Consider the following 23,756-nt stretch of genomic DNA (forward strand, 5'->3'; position numbering starts at 1 on the left):
TCTTACCCTACTCCGAAATTGCGGAACAATCGAAGGTATCCAACTAGAGTAGTATCGGTGTGACAACTTTTTCCTATATAGGGTGCTAACTAAAAAACGACGACGAGCTAATAACTCAAAATGTGTTTTAGCAAGGTTTTAGCTACGAATTGGAAAATAGTTCTCGAAAACACATATCACTGAAACAGTATTTTGAAATATGGTGCTTGTAAAATATCCCGGTAAATGTAGGCTTCAACTTACGTTTTACCAATTTATTTCTATCTTTAGGTATATTTTCCCGCTGTACACCATATCATTTGCGTGGTATATTCCGATTGGTTTTATAACAACCGTTTCAATAGGAATAGCCATGTCACACATCATAGGTATGTGTAAGCTTTTAATGTGTTCGTCTAGAAGTGTATAAGTATCTAGCTATCAAAATATCAGACGACCGGAAGTTAACAAATACCGAATTATTCTGGGGTGCGTCAAAGTTCAAAGAAGGAATTATTCTCTTGAGAAGAGTTTTTCGCGGCTTACTGGTTATTTTTACTTCACACAATGATTAATTACCATTAATTAAACCAAGAATGTATTTATTTATTCTATAAATAAATACATTCTTGCTTAAACTTTTAAAGAACCAATTTGAAAAATTTAAATTTTTTTAATACCTCATCATTTAAAGGGAATATTACCGGCAAAGCAATCTTTACGGAAGACCCCTTCAATTTTTCAAATTACCCTGTACAGTGGCGCCAAAAATTTCTAAAGCCAAAGGCAAGAGCGGCCAGAGCTGCAAACGTTGGTGTTCCACAGCAAATACCTGAGGTTATATTCCCTTTAACAGACAACAACGACGCCATTTTGTTGAAAGACAATTTCCGAATTTTCCTTTCCGACGGCAGAAGGCGCTAAAGCGTCTAACCAATGAAAATTGTACGCAAGAAAATCCACGACTTTTGACGGGTTGCGTTCTCCTTGTGTTTGTTGCTCCTAGATGCCCGCAGTCGTCATTGGCTATTCTTGGACCAATTGGAGAGTGGCATAGAATTCGATACACTGACAATGTTAGTTATACTACTACGACAGCCACATCGTAGAAAAGCTATCTATTTATGTTCTATATTCATGGGAGTATATGAATAAATTCATGAAAATACTGATAGTAAGAAGCCATGTTGTAAACACTGACAGTAAGCATGGAGTAAGAAGTCATGTTGTAAAAACTGACAGTAAGCATGGAGTAAGAAGTCATGTTGTAAGACAATAGGCCTTTCTATAAAGTAACACTGGCTTTCTCGTTTTGATGTTGCTGCTACGTCACGGGTGACTTATCGATGACGTTTTACTACGAAAAGTCCTGGACATGAATTAACTTGACATTCGGTTTTCTCTTAAATTAATTTTCGTCCACAAAAATATCATGTTAATTTTTTTCAGCTTCAAGTAAACTGACTAGAATATTAGCTACTAGCTACCATTTCTATTTATAAAATCCCTCCCCCCTGTTGACCAAGTGATAATGCTCGGAGGCATTCTCACTCTTCTCTAGAGAACTCGTGAGAAAAGATTACGTTACTTCCTGTGAGAAGGACCATCAAGATTTTGTTAAGTGAGAATTATCACTATTCGGAAGAATTCTTAGAATTTGGACGCGCCCCAGTATTCTGTCGTGCAGTGATTTCCTTAAAAATAAGTTCTTAAAGGGAATATAAACCTTATCATAAGTTTATGTTACCTCTAAGTACTTATTTTTTATCCTCAAACAAAAGTCCGTCCTCATTCTTAGAGGCTTATTGAACAGAATGTTAAATAAATAAATACCAAAGACTAGTATTTTGTCGGCTGAGAGCAAAATCCACGTAACAATGTACACAAATCTTAAGAAATTACGTGGATTTTGCTTTCAGCTGACGATTTGATCTTACTTACATACTTCCAAACCAAGGGGTACGTTTCATAGTCTTTGATCTTACCAACAAAGGGGTTTATTATAAACTTCTGGTTTTGTACAACACGTTTTGATTATTTCGTTATTTTCCATTGAAAAGGTAAAATGAATAAATCTTCGAACGAAGAAGTCGAAGAATATCTTTTGAGCAAATATTTTCACATCAGAGTTGTTAGTATTAATCTTATACTTAATCTAAAATATATTTTTTCATTATAGAAAATATTTATCCGAATATTATTTTCCATTATTGCAGAAACAGAATAAACCGGAAAATCTTAGGGAAAATTTAAGAACTATCGAAACCTGACTCTCGCCGACCTTTGTTAGTTAATAAAGTTTTCAAAAAAACCGCTATTTCAGACTCATTCTGTTGTTTTCCATCTTGGCAGAAATGTTTTTATGGAAACACTACCGGCATCTATGGAATAGTTTTCAAACTAATTTTAAAGGGGCAGTAGAAATATTTTTCGGGGATTACAAAAATTTGACCTAGAACGGCTTTTGTGTTTCACAACAATCCCTTCACTTGCTTAATCGGTCATGAGAGTTACGTCAAAACGGTAGCTGTATAGTTTTTTGGGGGGGCTTGGCATTGAGCGGTTCGAACTTCGAGTATGATAAAATTAGCGAAATTTTATGCCGTTCAATCATGAGAAAGATAAAACTTTATGGAAAAGAAAAGGTGAGAGAAGCGATTTACTATTAATCTTGTCTATTTCCTAAAGGGGGTAGTTAGTTTGTTTTACGGAGAGGCGGGTGTTCGTGTTATCTTTCTATACTGTTTAATATTCTAAGGCTTAAGTGATGTATCGAAATTCGTAATTAAAAATCTAAAAGACGTTTAGTTTCCAAATAAACCCGGCGTTTTGGTTTTTTTCCTCAAGATTGAAACCCACCAAGAGCACGTAAATGACCAAAGATCAACAGACACCACTGAAAAACATAGGTTTTTCTGAAGATCAGATATTCTCTGATTCTGACGAAATATGTCAGTGTGATATTACTTTCTCTGCAAACACCACGGCCTTACAACACAGTTCACGGGAAAATCAACCCCTTTTACGGAGTAGGATGGAAAACGACTTTTTAAATAGCTTTCCCGACGACCCCCAATTCACGGCAACTATAAGAGAAGCGGAAATCGCGATTGACAATAGTATTTTGCCTGAACGTATCTATCAAGGATCTAGTGGAAGTTATTTTGTCAGAAACAGTGGTGGATCTGTGAGTTCTTTCATTATAAGCTTGGGCTAAATTTTACTTGTGACGAATGCTCCAATTTCAGAACATTATCGGAGTTTTTAAGCCTAAAGACGAAGAACCTTATGGGAGATTAAATCCAAAATGGACAAAATGGATGCATAAATTATGTTGTCCATGTTGTTTCGGACGCAGTTGTTTAGTTCCTAATCAAGGTTACCTATCGGAAGCGGGAGCCTCTCTTGTGGACCAAAAATTGCAATTAAATATTGTACCCAAAACCAAAGTAAATATTCTATATATAGTGGTCTTTATATAAATAATATTAATATGAATATCTGGATTTAAGGTTGTACGTTTAGCTAGTGAAAGTTTTAACTATTCAGCTGTGGACAGGGCAAAATCGAGAACTAAACAAAATGTTTTAGAGAAATTTCCAAAAATTGGTCGTAGATTTCATCGGATAGGACTACCTTTGAAAGTAATAATTTTAAATGAAATCAATGCAGAAAATCAACAAAACCCTATAATTATATAGAGTTTTAAAACTTATTTTTCATTCAATAGGTAGGTTCATTCCAATTCTTTGTGGAAGGGTATAAAGATGCTGATTATTGGATTAGAAGATTCGAGTCTGATCCTTTACCTGAAGATTTGCAAAGGCATTTTCAGCTACAATTCGAGAGATTAGTAGTTCTAGATTATATTATTAGGAATACAGGTAAAATATTTTTTGCAGCCCTTAAGTAAAATAAATACTAATAATTTCAATTTGTTAGATCGTGGAAATGATAATTGGTTAATTAAATATATGAAACCAGAAAAGGATGACAGTGTAATTAAAATTTAATTTACATTACCATAAATATATAATATTGTTACATAAGTGTCACGCTTCTTATTCTGCACATGCAAAAGTTTTACTGAGAGCGATTCACAAGACCTACTGCATTACGGCCTTTGTCGCTGTTTTGCGTCCGCTTGCTAGCATGTCACACGTAGCCTTTGACAGCGCCTCGCTAGGGGGAGATTTTCTTCTTGTGATGATGTCACTTTGTTACTAGCTTTCAGTAAAATATTCCCCAAAGTGACAAACTTACGAAACAATATTATAGACTTATGACATTACTAAAGACTTTTTTTTTTTTTCCACTTTTTAGGGTGGTCTTAAACCAGCGGAAATAAAACTAGCAGCCATAGACAATGGACTAGCATTTCCTTTTAAACACCCAGATTCGTGGAGAGCTTGTAGGCAATTGCGGAAGAAATGTCAATTGAAACTTTTACTCATGGGTTATTATCCTTACAGATCCGTATCATTGGGCATGGCTTCCTCAAGCTAAAATTCCCTTTTCTAGCGAAATCCGGGATCTCATATTACCGCAACTTTCAGATCAGAATTTCGTTCAAGATCTTTGCGATGACCTGTATGACGTTTTTAAGGTAGAAATCATTTTGATTCCACTTTTCATATTTCTTCATTATTAATGAGTCCTCATTGTGGTATAGACTGATCAAGGCTTTGACCGTCACGTATTCGAGAAGCAAATGTCTGTCGTCAGAGGCCAAGTATTTTAGAATTCGCAATTTTTTACCCACTCGCTTCAACGTATCAAACAATTTTTTTTATTGTAGGTTTTGAATTTAACTCAAGTTTTAAAAGACGGTCAGTCTCCAGTGCAGTTAGTTCAGAAACCGACAGTTATCATAGAAAGAGGCGTTCACAGTAACCGCAGTATACATTCATTCGACGATTTAACCCAAAGCTTCCAAGGAAAAATGCCGTTTTTTTCATGGTGTTAAAAGTATATCCTTGAAAACGTGGCATATATTATATCTCAAACATTTATATATAAGAAACGTGTATAAATTAAGATAAAAATGAATATTTAGGTTTATTTACCTGCATATATTTCCCCTAATGTTATGTTCATTGATAATAGGCCAAAAAATAGAAATAAGCCTTGAATTCGCTTATTTCACCTAAGTCTAATCATGGGTATTTCAAAATTAACTGGCCTTATTCTAAATAAATCTAGTAAAAAAAAATATTTTAGAAAGTACTAAAACACCCCTTTTCTACTTAGAATTGAGTTTCGTAAATTTCCCCTAAATTTACACCCACTTTTAACCCAATTTTATTTTTTAATTCTAATTAAAGTTGGCAGTTTTGCTAAAATACTAAAAGCTAAAAAGGTGCTTGAGAATTTAAATTGTTGTCAAACAAAAATTGCACCATTATTACACTTAATTATTGAAAACCATTTTATATTGTTTCTTATTAAAATAATTATGTAAATAAAAGTTATCTAAAATATATTTAATAGGCCTAATAAATTTTTGGAAAAATTAAATTTTCTTTCATTTTACCCAAAACAGTCCTAAAAATAACTCAAGTGGACTGAGTTTATTATTTTCTGGCAAATATTTTTTTGCTTTGCTTCCAAATATTCCGCTAATAATTTTTATTCATTAGCGATAAATCCCTGATAAGTGATAATAAAATTTAGTTTTCAAGAATGTTTGTAATTTTTTAATACCAATTGGAAATTTCAAATAAGTCATGTTAAAATCCATTTCTTATGGACTCAGAAGACTCGAATGAGTATTGCCAAATTTGACTCTAAGACCAATTTTCCAAGACTCTGGACTCATGGACTAATTAATTAGTCCATGCTGGACTCTACTCGAACCTAAAAAACAGGACTCTCACATCCCTACCCAATACAATCAAGACACATTGTTACATTTAAAATGTTTTTTTTAAATTTCCATTCAATTTATTTAAAAAATGGAATGCCTAATGTTGACAAAATGCTTTTGAACAATAATTAAAAACTGATTATGACTGATGAAATATTAACTCCCTAGTTTTTTTAATAAAAAAAGTGGGTTTACCTTTATAACAATTTGAATAAAGCACAAACTACTCTCTAATTTTACTTGGTTGAACGTCTCGAAGGTTCCGAAGCAGTGGGGGGTGGTGGCACCCCGCGTCTGTCAAGATCATCGATATAGGACATCAGAAGCTTTTTCCTTTCGTCTTCGATACTTTCCAATATCAAGTAGCGCTTGTCATTCTACAATAATTTCAAACCATTTCAATATAAACTCAATTTAAAAGGTACCAAAGATACAAAATCTTACTTCTAAAATCTTTTCAATGTCTTCCAAATGCTGATTTGACTCTTCAATAAGTTTTTTAGATCTGCAAAACCAAAAGTTATTAGTTTTAATGCAAAATATGAAATTTTAACTGTATCCTTGTACTTGTAAGTTATCAGCTTGGTTTCTTTCAGTAGTTCTCTGAAGTCTGCTTTGGCAGCCACCATTTTATCCTTGATGTACTCCTTAAACTCTTTCTCACACTTACGATCGCTTGAAGAAAATTTTTCATACCTAGGATCATCCCGTATAAGTCGCCTTACCTGTAAAGCAAAAATTAAAAGTTAGACAAAACACCCTTTTAAAAAAACATAAGTTGTATAAACGAACCTCTTTCCACGATGATGTCAGTGTGATCGAAGTGGTCTCGTTGAGAAGTTCCCTAAATTTCTCCTTTTTCTTTTTGATAAGATTCTCAATGTGTTCCATGAAGTATTTCTCTCTCTCATCTCGCTCCAGCGGGGATACCAGCTCCCAGCGATGATCCTTCCGCAAAGTTCTTTTTGCGTCTTTCCAAGAAACATCAGCGTTGCGAACCTTCAATTTTCAAAACAATTAATAATCCATAACTACAAGAGAACAAAGCATTATACTTACTAAATCAGCCAAAAGAGCTGTGAAATGTTGCACAGCCTCATCGTGTTTATGAGCTTCCCTCTCTTTATCTCTCTCTCGAAGATGAGTAGACAAAGTTCGCTGAACTTCTTTCTCCCTTTCACGAATACTAGCTTCAATTCGTTCCTGTTTCTCTCGCTCTTTAGTCGCTTCGTCATTTGCATCCTATAATGTAAAATTAAATTAAATTTAAATTAGTAAAAAACATTACTGTAATCATAATTTGCAAAAAAAAACCCACATCAAGTTTATTGATGAAATCCTTGAACCAATCTTCCCTTTGCGAACTACTATCAATCGCTTTGTACCTGGGATCATCACTGGTATTTTTTTTAATGTCACTCCAACGAGAATGTTTATCCAATCCCTTTTGCTCAGAAAGAAGTTCCATGAAGTCTTTTTTGGTCTATTATAGTAGTAAAACACGCGTAAATACTCTTAAATCAATAAACAAACTATTAATTACCAAAAACAGACTTATTGAAACATAAAAAGCCAACATGTAAATAAAATAAATATTTCAAACTGTTTTATAATCGAAAAAAAATAAGCTCTGAAAAAAAATGTTTGAAAAAATTATATTCCTAATTAAAAAAATTAATTAAAAATTAAAATTATTTAAATCGAATTCCACCAGAAACCTATCTGAAAAATATATTAAAAAAATTATTAACTTATGAAAATGATTACACGTAAATACAAATAAATAAGATTGTGATCTATGAAATAATTATTATTTTCATGGTATCCTGTGCTGTTAGTACCGTAAAAAAAAGATCATGTCTGCGTTCTGCTAAAAAGGGAATTCATGGGTTTAATAAGAAAGTTTTATACAACCATGGAAACTTAAGTTAAAAATTTAACAAATTTAAGTACATTGTAGATAATTTTTGGCTCTGTAGTCAACAGCGTTTCTGTTTGTGTTATCAAACCTAAGTAACTTACTCTTAACTTTATAATCCACACACAAATTTCTGCGATTGCCCTTTCTACTAGTGACAGCGAGTATCGGGGATGCCTTTTTCGAGCCGCATACAGTACTCTAGCCGCAAATGACTCATAACGCTCGCTTGTAAGGCTGGGAGGAGCAGCTACAGGTAGGAGCCCAAAAAGAATCAGCCAAAAATCCTCAAACCTGACCAGTTTAAATAACGTATCACTTAAAGCCAGACAATCCAATGAATAATACTTTTTTACTTGCTAATGCTTTACAAAATTGGAATTTTAGCTAACTATCTATAAGCGCTATAATGGTTGTTGAGATAAGTGTTTAAAAAGTCTGTCTTTAAGGAACGTCAATGAATGAGTGTAAAGATTACTAGAATACAAAATGGATTTTTACGTAAAGAAATCCACTTTATAAACTTTAAAAACCTTAACCCAAACTAAAATTAACGGTATAATTATATATACGAAAAACTGTAACCTTTAACCTGAAATTATATTAGTAGCTGAAAAAAAAAATATTATTAAACTGTAAAGAAAAGTCATTTATAAACAATGCCTAAAATAATGTGGGTTACAATATCATGAGCCTTTTGAAAGCTTGTCATACAAAAACGAAAATGTTTACAAAAAGCATAACAATATCACAATATAGCATGATATTGCAACCCGTCATTTTCAAAACACTCATTATTATACCAATCTAAATAACATTTAAAAAAATTTACATAATTGTTGAAGTTTACAAAAGCACCGATACTGTAAAAATAAATTTAGGATTTAGGTTTTTGTATTAAATTTCAACCATTATTTGATTATTTTTCAATTGAAGCCAATTCATAGTGAAAATCAATTAAAACTTAAGGACCTTAAGTTTCATTTGGTTTAAAAATTAAATTCAAGGAAAAAGGCTTCATTTTAGTATGAAAAGGTTTCAACATTTACATTACAAAAATGAGAGCGATAATTTATAATGTATAATGGAAATGTTTAAACAGGGTTGCCAGTTTTTACAGATTCAAATTCCCTGACTTTTCAAGGTTTCCCCTGACCATCTCCGGAGATTTTTTTGGCTTATTTTGTGCCAAAATTGTATTTTTTTTTAATCTATATTTTAGTATAAGTTTCCTATTTGCAACAGAAATCAAATTCCCTGATTTTTAGATCATTAATCACATTCCCTGACTTTTCCAGGAATTCCAGGTACCGTGGCAACCCTGTTAAAATGGTATGTTTGACATGCTCTAAAAACACAAATTAAATATCTAGTTCAGTCTCATTTGTACTCTTTTGGTTGGTTTCCCTAATATCTTCAGACTGTAAAAAATATTAAACTTAATAATATCAACACGGCAATGATAACTTACTCGTTCTCTCTGACTAGATCGTTCATCTCTGTCCTTACGCCTTATTTCTTGAATGAATTCGCTGAACATTGCCTCCTTATCCCTCATTTTTTCAATATTCTTAAATCTCTCATCCTTGGTGTACTTTTGAGCAAATTCGCTAAATGTAGATCTAATGAGATAACAATAATTTAATTGCGAGTTACATAAACATAATTAAGAATAGCAAGCAATAATGCAATAGTTACTTCAAAGACAAGTTTGCGCTTTCAAGAAGTTTCCTAAATTCATCTTTGCGTTCCTTCATCTTATTACGCTTCTCCCGTCTCTCTTCTTCAGCCCTCTCTTTTACATACTTTTCAAAAACCTGTTTCCGCTCCTTGGATGTCAAAAGCAAATAGCGGGAGTCAAACACAATTTTATGTAGCTCCTTTTCCCAGGTGGAAAATGCCGATACCTTAAAAAATGAAATGTTCAACTTTTTCCTTAAAATAAGGGGGTTTGAACTAGGGCTGTGCGAATACTCAAAAATTGTGAGTACTCGGTCTCAAGTGCGAGTCGAGTACGCGGGCTCAGACTCGAATATTTTTATTTTATTACTAGAATGGACTTGCGAGTCCAGTTTTATCAGCCGAATCCGTTATTTTATAACGAGCCCACCAACTTTTTTTTTATTTAAAGTCCAGTATTAGCGCTGCGGTAACGTTCATGCAGTTTCTTTATTTGTTAGTCAAAAGTCGGTTGACTCACATGGTTCGTTTGAATTGGTTTTAGCTTTGGTTTTACTTTTACACTCAGTCCTGTGGAAGTGGAGAGAAGACAAGAGTTAGAACGTGATTTGGACACGATTGAAAATTTAAGACTTGAACAGGACTTGTGGCTAATTCTTAAGGACCCGATGACTCGAATAAGTACTTGAAAATGGGACTCAAGAACAGGACTCGGACAAGTACTTGAAAATGGGACTCGAGAACAGGACTCCGACTCGACTCGAAATCCTAAAAATAGGACTCGCACAGCCCTAGTTTGAACTTACTTCCTTCTCAATGAGCATGTCTCTAAACTGTTTCATTCGTATTTCCAGAGGAATAGAGGCTCTTTCTTTGGCTGCCCTAAGTTCAGCTTCAATAGCTGCTTCCTTACCAACATCTATCTTCTTTTTTCCAGTTCCACTCGGCGATTCCTCATCAGCATTAGATTTTGTGGATTCTTCATTCTCTTCCTCAACCCTTAGTGGCAAAAGTTATAATAAATATTATAATAATAATAACAAGAATGTATTTATTTATATTTAGGAAGGATGATTATGTTGAGACAATCGCCGGGCACGTTGAACGCCTTACCCCCGTCTTGCGCAGGGGGGGGGGGGGACAAAACGTCACCGGCGTTTGATTACCATCGTGTTAGGTGACGTAAATTTTAAGCAGCCAATGAAATACCGGGACTATTCGTTTAGGCATGCTTAGCTGTATTTAATCAGAACTTGCAATTTCATCAGATGAGGAATCATTTAAACTAGAATCTTCACTTTCATCACTGGGTTCTACTATTTCTTCATTAAAATAATATTTATTGCCAGAGCTTTCACGTTAATTTGAAGCCATATTTGTGAAGTCTAAATTAATAGTTGGCCATACAAGGGATTACAAGTTGACAACAAGAAAATAGTGGACTAATGAACCGCTAAACAACTGACAATAAACAACTAGGGCACCCTACATTATGTAACTTGTACCTCACCCAATAAGAGATCTTAAAAGGGACCAAAGATAAATTTTTTAGTAGCTATTCCCACCATTTTTAAAAGCTCACGAGTAGTGCCTTGGTAAGAATAATAGTTTTGAGTACTCTAAAGTTAAGCCTAAGTTCAACTTGAGGCTTGAACCATTTTTGAGCAATCGGCTCGAAGCTCAATCAAGTACTCACACATGTCTAAATAATAATAAATTAAATGCATTTTTTACTTGGCTTTCTTCTGTGGTGGTTCATCACTTTCTTTTTTCTCTATAAGAGAAGCCAACAATTATTAGTGTTAAAGATAATAAAACTAAATAAAAATAATAAATCTACCTTGTTGCACTACAGGAGGAGGGGCTTGAACCATTCGATCTACATCTGGTCGTCCACGTAACTCATCCGGTCTCTCCCAAACGGATGTTTTGGTGCTGGGGTTGAAGAAAAATACCCTACAATCACCAGTCCATACAACGCACCTATGGAATAAAAATTGTCTAAGAATGTAAAAAAAAAACGGGAAATTTTTTTTTTTAGAAAAACACCATGGAGTTCCCGGTACAGGAGTGCTGGAAACAGGTCGAGATTTATCCTGAGGTTTCTGAGGCTCAACTTTAACCTTTTCTTTATCATCATCCCTCTCCAAAGCTTCCTCCTTCGCAATTTTCATTGCATCCTCTTCCTGTAAATGCATAATATTTAGTCTGAGTAACGTGTTAATTGATTTAATGTTATAATTACTAAATCTCTGATTGAAGGAACACCCTGACTATCGTCGAGATCCATGCTATTATCTCCGTTAGCAGTAACTTTCTGTAATTTAAAGGGACCATCACGTAATTTTTCGTCATCCATTTCTTTCCGCTTCTGAAGATTTTTGAACTCTACAACGTCAAAATTGTCTAAGTCTATGAACAAAACCTAATAAGAAGACCAACTCTTACGTTCAAGTTTGAGTAGGGCCTCTGGTTTAACCCAAACAGACTGCAAAGAAGCGGCGTGATAATAGTATGATCTGCCATCGGTAGTTTGGTGCTCTGTCCATTCAGCGGCTTTGGCTTGCAAAGCTGCCTCCTCCTCTTCTAATTTAGCTTTATCAGCAGTCTCACCTACTGCTTCAGCGCCCGTTTGACCCGCAATACCTCCAGCCGCACCCGGGAAAGGCATAAAGCCAGGAGGCGGCATATTAAATGGGGGAAACCCCCCTGAAGGATGCATACCCATGGCTCCGAAGGGAGGCATCCCGAATGGTTGATTTGGAAACATTCCCAAAGGCGAAGAACCAGCCAAACCTCCAGGTGGACCAGGTTGAAGCGCTCCTCCAACACTACCGTTAGAAGGTGGCTGACTGTTGCTGGAACTAACGCTAGTAGGAGGTAAGGAACTTGAATTACTTGTGTCAGTCGAATCTGAAGATGTAGATGCAATGCCATTAGTGGCTGGCTGTTGAGTCAAAGTTTCCGAAACTGATGCATGAGAAGCTTCTTCATTGCCAACTGCAGTCATTGAATTGGAATCTTCGCTATCTACTTGGGCATTTTCTTGAGGTTTTTGACCTAATAATAACAATAAATTAAAAAAATTTGTGCGAATGCAATATTTTTCACATGAACCCATACCAGATTGGTTAGATGCAGTTTGATTTTTGTTATTAGAGGATATACCAGACCCAACACCAGCAGCTGCTGCAACTACTTCAATCTGCTCTTGAGTTAGTATTTTAACATTTTCAGGTTTGGTCCAAGATACTTCTCTAGTTTTCGCATTATAATAATAAGGCTATGAAAATAATAAAATTACTAATTTATTCAACAACTATATTTAACTTTCCATTAAGCTAACTTACCTTCCCTTCACCAGATTTAGTTTCAACCCAAACTTCCCCACTAAAATCAATGCCTGCAATAGTACAAGGATTACCACCAGATGTGGTATTACTAGGAGGCTGTTGTGGGGCTTGCATTCCTTGGGGTGGTAACAGGCCACCACCGTACCCAGGAGGAGGAACATTCAAAGGTGGCATCATTTGTCTCTGTTCATAAATGAATACCAGTAAGTAAATAGTATTATCAAAATATATAAAAACCAAGGGTGTGCATAATACCATGCCAGGAGAATTTGGCGGACCGTGCATTTGAATTCCAGCAGGAGGCATTCCATGATGATAGTTCGGATCAAATGGATGAGGTGGAGGTGGCCCTCTGAAGCCAGGAGGCGGAGGCCTACGCATCATACCTGGCGGACCTGCTCTCATACACATCATTGGAGGTGGTCCACGAAACCTTAATCAAATATATAATTTAAAATTTCAAGGTCACTAAAAAATTTCCCTAACTTCTATTAAACCACACCTAGTGGGTTTTGAATTTTAAGTTTCAACTTACTATTTATCTCATTTTTTAAAACTATAATTACTAAACAATAAAAAAGGCAGACTTACATAGCTCCCGGTGGTCCAGGGGCGAAACCAGGCGCAGGAGGTCCGCGCCCTCGCATAAACTCATGAAACTCCTCAGCAATAGCCGCGTCATCGACGCTAGCTTCATCCATGATTATTTACTTATTGCTTCAATAACGGAAAATTCTCAAATAATTTAGTAATTTGTTTAATATTTAGAACGAAAATTTTAGAAGGGAAAAATTAATGCCCTCCCACAAAGAGAAAAGGCGGCCATTTTTAAAGTGTTGCCAGACTCCAATATTAGTCTTTCTTTTTAAATGGAAAATATTCTAGGGCTGTGCAAGGTATTTTGTCACTATTCGATTCGAATAAATTATTTGGCTAAATAACCCTTTTCAGGTTTACTATTCGCAACCGAAAACTATCGCTACGTCCCCTTTGTTTCGCCATTTAAACCTAGATAGGTAGAGGCTAAAACAGACTCTATTAATTTTTCCTCATCGTTATTGGTAAATGTGACTTTATAAATAGGCTTCGTGCGTAGTTTAAATTTTGGTCATAGATATCGCCGCCTACCGAACATTTTAGTTGGGAATATTAATTTAGAGGTCCAATCAAAATGTCGGATTTTAAAAAATAAGAATACTGCCGTCTGCTCCCAAATGACGAGAAAACTTTATCATTCTACCCGTGGCGCCGTCTATCTCTCAATGGTTCGTTCAAATACTAATAAAATATTTACGTTTTCTCGTCATTTTAGAGGAGACAGCACATTCGTAATTTTCAGAAACTGGTTTCGCGGGGAGCAGATTTGATTGGATGTCTAGATTAATATTCCCAACTCAATAAATATAATATAATTTATCAGGAGGTTAGTGCTATGCACTTATTGAGTCCTGAATATTATATACACAAGGATTATACTGTAGTAAATCCAAATAAAACTGGAAACCCAAAAACCAGAAATAAAAAAATCAACAAAAGAAAATGAAAACAAAAATAAAATAAAAACAAATGAAAAGAAAAATACTCAAGTGTTAGTACCAGCCACGAAACTTGTCAAGACGCGACTTAAACGCATGAACAGACGAGTTGACTTTTACTATCATCTTCGAGAGAGGCTACCACATCCCTTTTTAAAGATTGTAGGAGCTTTACGCCCTGACCATTTAACATCAGAAAACGTTTCAGTTGAGATGACATAATGACCATAAATAATTTTAAATGCTTCAATCAAATCAGTACCCAGTCTTCTGTCCTCGAGTGAAAGTAGCCCCAGACGCTTAAGGCGAGTTGAGTATGGTAAGGTTCTCAAACCCGTGACAAGCTTCGTGGCTCGCCTCTGAACCCTCTCTAAATTGTCAATATCATGCAATAGGTGAGGGTACCAAATACTGGAGCAGTAGTCGAGATGAGGGCGTATATACGAACTGTAAAGAATTTTAAAGGATTTGACACTAAAGTGTGAAAAAGATTTACGTAGCATATACAGTGCCCTCATCCCACGAGCGGCTGCAACACGACTATGAGTGTGTCCCAACATATGACCAGAGAGCATAATTCCAAGGTCTCTTACTACAGAATGTGCCTCTATTATCCGTCCCCGCAACCTATATTGGTGGCATGGGTTACTGTCACCAAAGTGTAAAACCATAGATTTAGTTGGATTAAAACTCATGCAATTGGAAGACACCCAAAAGTCGGGTGCGTCAATATCACTTTGTAGCGCTTCAGCATCAGTTTGACCAGAAATGCCACGACCAATTTTATTATCATCCGCAAATAGCTTCAGAAAAGAGTTCTTAATTACAAGTGGCAGGTCATTAATAAAGATAATAAATAGTGTGGGTCCCAACACCGAACCCTGCGGTACACCACTGGTCACATTACACCATGACGAAGAGACACCGTTTACCACAACACGCTGGGATCTGTCCCTCAAAAAATCCACTACCCAATCGACAATAATGGGGGGAACATCGAGGTCAAACAGTTTACGGATAAGTAACGAATGCGGTATACGGTATCAAAGGCTTTCCGCAGATCTAGATAAATAATGTAGACAGAGTCCCCATTATCCAGGCACTGCGTGGCCTCTTCAATAGTAGATAGTAAATTCATAAAGCAAGACTTTTTCAGTATGAAACCGTGTTGATCGTTTGAGAAAAAAGACCGTTCAGTTAGGATAGATACCAGCGTGTCCCTAACATGAGATTCTAATTCCTTACAAGGAAGACTAGTCAAACTGATACCACGAAAAGTATCCACCGCACAGGAGCTGGGAGACTTTTTACCTCTCCGAGGGGACAAAGTCCCCTAGGAGGGGTTATACAATTATCGTGTCTGTCTGTGTATGTGTGTGTGTGTGTCTGTCTGTCGGCTGCGAACGCGTTACCGGGGCAAAGTTCAAAACGCGTTACCGGAGCAAAGTCGAAAAACCGTTTATGCAGTTTAAAGGTTGACAAAATCACCGTCTGACGGTGAGCGTTAACGGAGTAATTTGCGGTTGGTGCGGTTTGGTTTGGTTGTTTTTTCGTTAACACTCACCGTTGTGAGGGTTCCAACTCAGTTTCATTGGAAATTATGTTATTGTAATGTTTATGCGTAATGTGGGAATGTTGAGTTTGTGTTACGGCGGTGGTGGGTGTTCAGTGCGTTGTGTTTGCATTTTGTATGTAAGGGCGTTTTCTCTCTAACTTCTTCTTATTGACTTTTGGGACGGACCGAGTGCTGAGGGTTATGATAAACGTCTCAACGTCCAAATGGCAGGGTTTCCACCAATTGTTTACGGTATTCGTCTTAGTATCAAATTGCGATCGCATCAGGCGGGATTTGAACCTGTTTGACAGGCGGACGTTCTACCACAGAACCACCGACACTTATTACGCTTTATCGAAAATTAGACCTTCAGCCTTATCGGAAGCGTTTATTACAAATTAACAGAATATTAAATTTCGGTTTTTATTAAATAGAACGAAATTTCGTGTTCCAAGTAACTCTAATGTAGCGTATTCTCTTTTGATTAAAAACGAAAGCGCCGCCCAGGTTTCGAACCCGAGCCCTTCTGCACGACAGGCGAATGTTCTACCACAGAACCACCGAATTTATAACCTTTTGAATAAATTAAAATCGGTTGTTTCGTCTCATTTATTTTAATTATAATTAAAATTTTATACCGGGCGGGATTACGTTAGTAGATAATTCTGAATTGCGGAGATATATCTTTAAGGGTCATCCCGAGAAATTAATACCACTAGTTGTTTAATCATATTGTCGTATTTAATATAAATTAATAAAAAATATGAATTAATATAAACTCCAGTTTTCGTTAATGTATTTTATTAATTATCACGTACTTCACTGGGTTGAGCAAAAGTAGGGTTTAACGATAGTTTCGTTTGAGTGCTTTTTAATTTCAATTTGTTCGATTTGGTTCTTTCTTGTTTTTTTAAGTCGTAAATTTTTATCTTTTGTGACTTTTTAGCTTAATGGTTCATTTATGAAGAAAATTTCGAGTTGTATACATCGGGCAAGTTTGTTGGTCGTCACTACTGCGTAATTTGTTTTAAACGTTTTCTTGACGGATTAAGATGTTTAATGCAGTTCATCAATTGGGTTTGTCTGCTATTATTTATAAAGAGCCCTAACTATTCCGTCTAGGGTCATTTATTGTAAGTTGTAAGCCTTGTATTGCTAACGGTAAGGTGTTTTTCGGTTTTTTTTTCACATAATGTTTTCAACTTTCGGTAATTGGGTTTATTTATTCCTGATTTCAAAGTATTTGGATTAACTTGTTTCTTGGTTGAATATTCTTTTATACTTTTGGTTATTTTTGTAGTTTTTTTTATCGAAAGTATTGATAGTTTATAAGAAATAAAATTTTCGTATTTGGATTGACTTGTACACTTGCTTTAAGAATTGTATTTGTAAATTAAAATAATTTAATTTAAATACGGTTGTGCCCAGAAATCCAGCCACGGGTCATGTTTTTAGCAGGAGGATATTTAACCTCTAAGCTGTTGACGTTTATCCAGTTTTAGAGGAATCTTTATAGTGTATACATCTGGTTTCAATATAATAACGTCGAAAATTTGTATTTGTGAATGGTAAGGTGTTGCGTTTCTTGATATTCTATTTTCTATTGCTTGGTTTCTAAGTATTTCAATTATTTACTGCTTGACTGCGTAATAATATTGTTCTATGGGTTATTTTGAAAAAACCGAGTGAAGAATCACTGTGCGCCTAAGATGGAGGAAATGAGCTTGGACGTCGTTGATCGAGGTAACAGCCAGAAATGTTGGTTGTGTGAGCTCAGAAGGTATCTTGGACCGGTTCTTGTTCTAGGACGATATCCTCGGATATGTTCCTCATGTGCTTGGATCGAAGAGCCGAGAAGGATGGAAAAGAGGTCGACTATCAATCAACATTGTATCATATTGCATTTCAGGATCAGTATCTTGGTTCCTAATGCAGACATTGAGTTCCTGGGTGCGCGAGTCATATATGTTATTGGAAATTGGACGGCATTAGTATTTTTCACGCGGTATGTGTGACAACGTCAACAGGAAGTCTACGAGTCTTCAACTACCTTCATCAAGGGCAAGTGTTGAAGTAAATTCAGCGTTAAGGATGCGACAAGTATTTCGTAAGCGAGAAAACAACAAATACCCTCTGTAGATGTTTCTTTTATTAAAATTTGTTTCGTATTATATTTAGTTGATAAACGTGTGCTGTAAATAGGGTTAAATTCAATTGTGCATTTGATTTAGAACGTCTATCTCACTGTTGTAATTACGTAATTTATAATATTCTGAATAATTTATTCTCAGTTGTTTCGTCTCAATTATTTTAGTTATAATAATGATATATTGGGCGGGATTGAACCGGGATTACGTTTTTAGTAAATAACTTTGAATTGCGATGATATATCTTTAAGAGTTATCTCGAGAGATTAATACCACTAGGGACAATTCTTCCGAGGAGAGGTATATTTTGGCTTGCCAACTTGTTTATTTATATTATGAAATACCACCAACTAAATTTAGTTCGATAAAATTGTCCAAAATCCATTTTTGAGTCCTATCCAGAGTGTTATTGGTTTCCATAGTAATCGAATTTAGGCAGAGGCCACCATTTAAAATAAGGGTGTCATCGGCATACAAAATAAGGGAATCATTGTTATCAAAAATTAAGAGTTAGATCGCTTATAAATAATTTAAATAATAGAGGAGATAAAATAGAACCTTGCGGCAGCAGGCCCGGACTGACCCGGGTGGCTAACCGGCGATCGCCGGTCAGATCGGGACCAACTTAAATTGGGGGCCATAAAGGAAATATTTTGCATTAATGGGAAATGGGGCCTACACGATTGCATAGCCGGACGGGCCAACTACTAAAGTCAGTCCGGCCCTGTGCGGCACTCCAATCGACACTACGTTCGTTAGATAGGGAATTATTGAACATAATCGAAAGCTTTTTTAGATCTAAAAAACTGCAATAGAAACTTGGCACTCCGTAGCTTTGGCCATGGCCGCCATTGTGGTCATATTTTTCTCCCCACGATAAAAACTATTGAAAAAAAAAACCTGTGACGTAGCACTGCCTAGTTCCTATTCCGTATTCACTTTTATCTTGCCAATAGGGGTGTGCAAAATATTTGGTTAGATCAAATAATTCGATCGAATACCAAATCGAATATTCGGTTCGTCGAATCGAATAGCACTTAGGAAAGTTCGCGAATATTCGTTTTCCTTGATCAAATAGTCGAATATTCGAAAAGATAGGGAAAAAGTATTTGGTATTTTCAAATAGTTTGCAAACTGGTCGAATAACTGCGAGTCTTTTTCTAACTTGTTGAGTTTCAAGGCCATCAGAGGAGAACGCTGTGAAATTTCCGAACTAGTGCTTATTTCTGGCACCTCTCTTTAGGCCACAGCGGCAAGGACCATATAAAGAGTAACTGGCACGTCCATTATTCATAGCGTGTGTATTAAAACTTCTTAGCGAAAGGCAGAAGCTTTTTATTCTAGCGCCTATTGGCTAGATTATTCGCGTGTTCTTTGTTGTGGAATTTTCTAGAATAGCAAAGTAAAACTAAAACGTAAACCAAGTTCAAAACAAAACTAATAACTAATAAGTAACTTTTTCGATTTTTCGGTTTTGAATTTTTGAGTTCACTAAATTATTGGTTTAAAATTATAATAAACTAAATTGAATATTATTTTTTTATTTGTAATAAAAGATCTGCTCCGTGTTTTACATATATTTAAATACTCGAGATTTTAATGAAGTGTTTGCAAAGCATGAAAAATATAGCAGATCCTTTGATTTTCATTGTAGTTAGTAGTTACTAAAAATAAAAGTCGCTAGCTGACTTGGACCTGGGGTAGTTAAACTTTAAAAATGTGTATTTTAAATTTTGTTTGTAAAAGTTTTCTTTGAAAAAGTTAAGTATTATAGTTTAAATTTATTAAATAAAATAAAATATAAATTATACATTTGGTTTAGTATTTTACTATTGCAAGTAAAATGAACAGTTATTTCAATTACTTTTTTATTTTTTTGACAAATATGCAAACTATTTGGTTATTTCAATACCAAATACGTCGAATTATTTGGTATTCGAATTACTATTTGGTATTTGATCAGTTAACTGGCTTAAAATTTTGCTCTAAAAATATTCGACCAAATTATTTGACGTTATAAATATTCTATTTGGTATTTTACGTGCCTTGAAAAAAATATTTGATATTCGATTCGATCCGCAAAAAATGGTATTTGCACCCCCTACTAGCCAATCAATTATTTTTATATACTTTAAAAACAGCCGGTTCCACACCCGAATTCTCTCTAAAGCCAAACTGTTATTAGATATTAAGTTAAATTTAGTGCAAAATTTTAGTAGATGTTTGTAAAAACATTTGTTGAAAATTTTAGAAAAAAAAAGAAAATACAGTTATTCGGTTGGAGCGGCTAATTATGTGCGAAACCCTTTTAACAATTTTTGGACTTATACCATCAATCCCAGTAGACGAGTTAACTTTAAGGTTGTCTATTATTTCGGAGATTTCGGCACTTGTAGTGTCGTCTAAGAACAGAGTTACACATTGGGTTTATATTAATATTATTTTATTTATTATGATTGTCGTTATCCCTTGTTTCAGGATTAAAGAATTCAATAAAGGGGTCTGGGGAGGTATTTATAATTTAACAATCACCGTGTCTGTCGGTGTCTGTGGGTCTGTCTGGGTTGCGAACGCATTTTCGGAGCAAAGTGTAATCATCGCGTACGCAGTTTCTTAGAATAGGGGAAAAGGTTTTTCCAAAAGCGCCCTCTTTTTGTCATTGGGTGCAGTATAAATATTTTTCAACTTGCGTTAGTATCGAGCGGGATTCGAAACCAAGCAGTCCTGCACGACAGGTGAGCGTTCTACCACAGAACCACGGATACATGTTACGCTTCATTGAAAATTAGAAACTCTCCCGAGGAGGGGTATATTTTGGCTTGCCAACTTGTTGATTGCCGTAATATTTGCTTTCTTCCACAATGATGGAAGTCGACCAGTTAATATAGAACAGTTAAAAATCTTTAGCAATGGAGTGGCCACAATGGCAGAGCCTTCTGACAGTAATCTTGGGTGAATGTTATCTGGTCCAGGAGATTTGTAAATTTTTAAGCGACGGAGGTATTTTCGGACTGCAGCATAAGTTAACCCAAAGTCAATGGGAGACAAGTTATTGTAGTTTAACAGGGAAGTTTGCTCAAAACAGGAGAAAAAGTCACCTAAATACACCGCCTCGGGATGCTGGTCACTAATGAAAACTGAGCGTAAAAAATCATTTAGTGCCTCAGCAATTTCCATTGGATCCCGAAGTGGCTCACCATCCGCATTTTCAACTATCGTTAGTGGGGGTTTAGGCTTGAGAGAGCGCGAAATTTGCGAATAGAGAGCTTTAGGATTGGTAGGAATATCTTCAATTAGGCGAGCTTCATATCTAAACTTGGATGGACGTATGTGCGGCGTCAGTTTGTTTCGTTTTCGCGCGAAGTTGTGTCTGGTTTCTACTGAGGGAGATACGCGATAGGTCCTAAAAGCGTCGCGTTTCTCCAAAATTAACTTTTCGGTATCAGAAGACCACCATGGTTCTCTATGTAAACTTGTACGAGCAGTAGAGTAATTTTTCACCAGTGGTACCGAGTCATCACGCGCTTCAGTTACAAAAGATACAAATATCTCCAACATTTTGTCAATTGTGGCATCATTCATTGACTCCCAGTCCTTTGCGATAAGGGCAGCTCTAAAAAGCTCATAATCACCACGATTGTAGGCAAATCTAACAGCGGGATTAGTCGGTTCAGGAGTTTTACATTTAACCCTAAATGAAAAGGAGAGCATGTCATGATCGCTTTTACCCAAGGGCGGTAAATGAGTAAGATTCTCAATCAAGTCCCAATCGTAAGTTAAAATGAAATCTAAAAGAGACGGGATGTTCTCACCTCGTGTACGAGTGGGGGACGTAACATGTTGTTTAAGTTTAAAAGTAGTGATCACGTCAATAAGTCTCCTTTCCACCGATCGTATTCCCTTACTTGTGGTTACAGAAGGCCAATGAATATCAGGCGCATTAAAGTCCCCCACTAAAATAATGCGATCTGCCCACCTACAGGCCCTTTCAATCGTTCCCAACATACGTTTCAAGAAATCCAAAGAAGATGAGGGGCTTCGATAACAACAAAGTACCAGTAAGAGCAGACCATCACTCTTTAATTGACAAACTAGTATGTTGGGAGAAGTTAAAGATCGAGTTTTAAATTGAATATATGAAAGCTGTCTGCTCGTTCAAAATCATCTCTGCGCAACAGCAAAAAGTTCAACCCAAAAACATTTCTTCACATATTTAGTTGACGGATATTAAGGCCGGTGGCACTATATTTCCTAAGCTAGAAGCCTATAGTGATATTTGCATTCGCTTGCTTATATTTTAAGCAATTAAGTTTATTTAAAAAAAACGTTCGCGACAGTTGTGACTTAGTAGTCATTTTCGTTATGTTGCTGTTGTAATGTCAATGTATATTGTGCATTTGTGACGTGTTGTGTTTTTGTAATGTTTGTGTTTCGTATATGTGTGTATTCTACCTTCCAACGTCTATGTATTGACTTTTCAGACAGACCGTGTGCTGAGGGTTACGATAAACGTCTCAATTACGTCCATAAGGTGGGGTGTCCACCAAATGTTCACGGTTTACGTCCTATTATCACTTTGCGATCGCATCGGACGGGTTTTGAATCCGGACCCTTCTGCATAGCAAATGAGTGCTCTACCAACGAGCCACCGATGCTTATTACTATGCACTGTTTTTAGAAAACTGCCTTGACAAAAGTCCCTGCCGCTATTATAAAGATATTAACGTCAATTTATCCTATTCATATGAATTATGTAAAATAAGTTATTTTAAATCGTGGGCGGGATTCGAACCCGAGCCCTCCTGCATGACAGGCGAGTGTTCTACCACAGAACCACCGATACATGCTACGGTTCAAAGAAAATTATAAGCTCAGCTTAAGCGGAAGCGTTTATTGCAAATTAACAGAGTATTGAATTTCGGTTTTTAAAATAGGACGAAATTTTGTGTTCCATTTAAATTATTGCATCGAAGATATTCTAATGTAACGTCTTCTCTGTTGATTAAAAAGAACGCGCCGCCCTGGTTTCGAACCCGAGCCCTTCTATGTGACAGGCGAATGTTCTACCACAGAACCACCGATACAAATTACATTTCTTTGAAAATTATAAACTCAGCTTATCGGAATAGTATATTAATGGTTTTTTAAGTCTACATTTTTTAAGTATGAAATTTTAAAGGTCAAATCTTGTTTTAGCGCAGTCAGCAGAGATAAGACGGTTAAAGGGTGATCCGTTTTGTTAGTTTTTGTTATTTATTTACGGGTTTTATAATCGCCTTATATATAGTTGCAATACAGCGAAGGCGTTCATTTAACGTTTATTGGTATTCGAGGTTGCGTTTAGTCAAGTGCGAGGGGCAGCTCACTCCAATGATTATTAGGACACCCTCGTATGATTAAATCATGATTAGATTAGATTAAAATTAAATCTGTTGCTTTGGCTGTACAAAGATTAAATATGATTAAATCATGATTAAATTTTTAATCATGATTATTAGAACACCCTGTAACAAAGTGATCCGCCCCTCGGTCAAGTGGCTCTTTGTGCTTTGTTGATGGTAAGGTTTTTGCTTCTTGTTAATACATTTGGTGTGGATATTTGGATATCTACGATTCCTAATACAGTCATTGGTTTCCTGGGTTTGCGAGTCAATATATGATATTGGAAATTGGACGGCATTGGTCTTTTTCATGCGGTATGTGTCACAACGTCAACTGGAAGT

At 35.8% G+C, this 23,756-nt stretch overlaps 3 protein-coding genes across 3 annotated transcripts; 1 reads left to right on the forward strand and 2 right to left on the reverse strand.

Moving 5' to 3' along the window:
* The first annotated feature begins 2,443 nt into the window (after nt 1-2,443).
* On the forward strand, nt 2,444-5,494 carry Pi4KIIalpha (phosphatidylinositol 4-kinase II alpha). The gene is made up of 10 exons (XM_090173902.1): nt 2,444-2,624; nt 2,827-3,166; nt 3,228-3,428; nt 3,492-3,623; nt 3,710-3,863; nt 3,922-3,977; nt 4,303-4,390; nt 4,452-4,585; nt 4,652-4,711; nt 4,778-5,494. The coding sequence occupies exons 2-10, from the start codon at nt 2,852-2,854 to the stop codon at nt 4,943-4,945; spliced, it is 1,308 nt and encodes a 435-aa protein (XP_090030028.1). The 5' UTR covers nt 2,444-2,624; nt 2,827-2,851; the 3' UTR covers nt 4,946-5,494.
* A 405-nt stretch (nt 5,495-5,899) lies between these two features.
* LOC149948765 (transcription elongation regulator 1-like) lies at nt 5,900-13,631 on the reverse strand. Its single transcript, XM_090173901.1, has 18 exons — nt 13,388-13,631; nt 13,052-13,229; nt 12,794-12,979; nt 12,567-12,726; nt 11,892-12,503; nt 11,689-11,831; nt 11,493-11,629; nt 11,284-11,426; nt 11,178-11,217; nt 10,250-10,442; nt 9,462-9,670; nt 9,235-9,385; nt 7,164-7,328; nt 6,905-7,087; nt 6,638-6,844; nt 6,413-6,570; nt 6,290-6,350; nt 5,900-6,222 (listed from the first exon to the last, which is right to left on the reverse strand). Exons 1-18 carry the CDS (start codon nt 13,495-13,497, stop codon nt 6,082-6,084), a joined length of 3,177 nt encoding a protein of 1,058 aa, XP_090030027.1. The 5' UTR covers nt 13,498-13,631; the 3' UTR covers nt 5,900-6,081.
* Nucleotides 13,632-20,808: 7,177 nt separating this feature from the next.
* Nucleotides 20,809-21,744, reverse strand: LOC149948766 (uncharacterized). The gene has a single exon (XM_090171146.1). The coding sequence runs from the start codon at nt 21,742-21,744 to the stop codon at nt 20,809-20,811; it is 936 nt and encodes a 311-aa protein (XP_090027272.1).
* Between the last annotated feature and the right edge of the window lie 2,012 nt (nt 21,745-23,756).

This window comes from Leiobunum rupestre, chromosome 4 (assembly GCF_980474605.1).
Source record: "Leiobunum rupestre chromosome 4, qqLeiRupe1.1.hap1, whole genome shotgun sequence".
Lineage (NCBI taxonomy): Eukaryota > Metazoa > Arthropoda > Arachnida > Opiliones > Sclerosomatidae > Leiobunum > Leiobunum rupestre.

Coding starts and splice junctions, on each gene's coding strand:
- Pi4KIIalpha (XM_090173902.1), top strand. CDS start 2,852: ATGACCAAAGATCAACAGACACCACTGAAAAACATAGGTTTTTCTGAA. Junction 3,167..3,227: donor TCAGAAACAGTGGTGGATCT/GTGAGTTCTTTC, acceptor CTCCAATTTCAG/AACATTATCGGAGTTTTTAA. Junction 3,429..3,491: donor ATATTGTACCCAAAACCAAA/GTAAATATTCTA, acceptor TCTGGATTTAAG/GTTGTACGTTTAGCTAGTGA.
- LOC149948765 (XM_090173901.1), bottom strand. CDS start 13,497: ATGGATGAAGCTAGCGTCGATGACGCGGCTATTGCTGAGGAGTTTCAT. Junction 13,230..13,387: donor CCTGGACCACCGGGAGCTAT/GTAAGTCTGCCT, acceptor TATTTGATTAAG/GTTTCGTGGACCACCTCCAA. Junction 11,630..11,688: donor TTCCTTCAATCAGAGATTTA/GTAATTATAACA, acceptor ATGCATTTACAG/GAAGAGGATGCAATGAAAAT.
- LOC149948766 (XM_090171146.1), bottom strand. CDS start 21,744: ATGCTCTCCTTTTCATTTAGGGTTAAATGTAAAACTCCTGAACCGACT.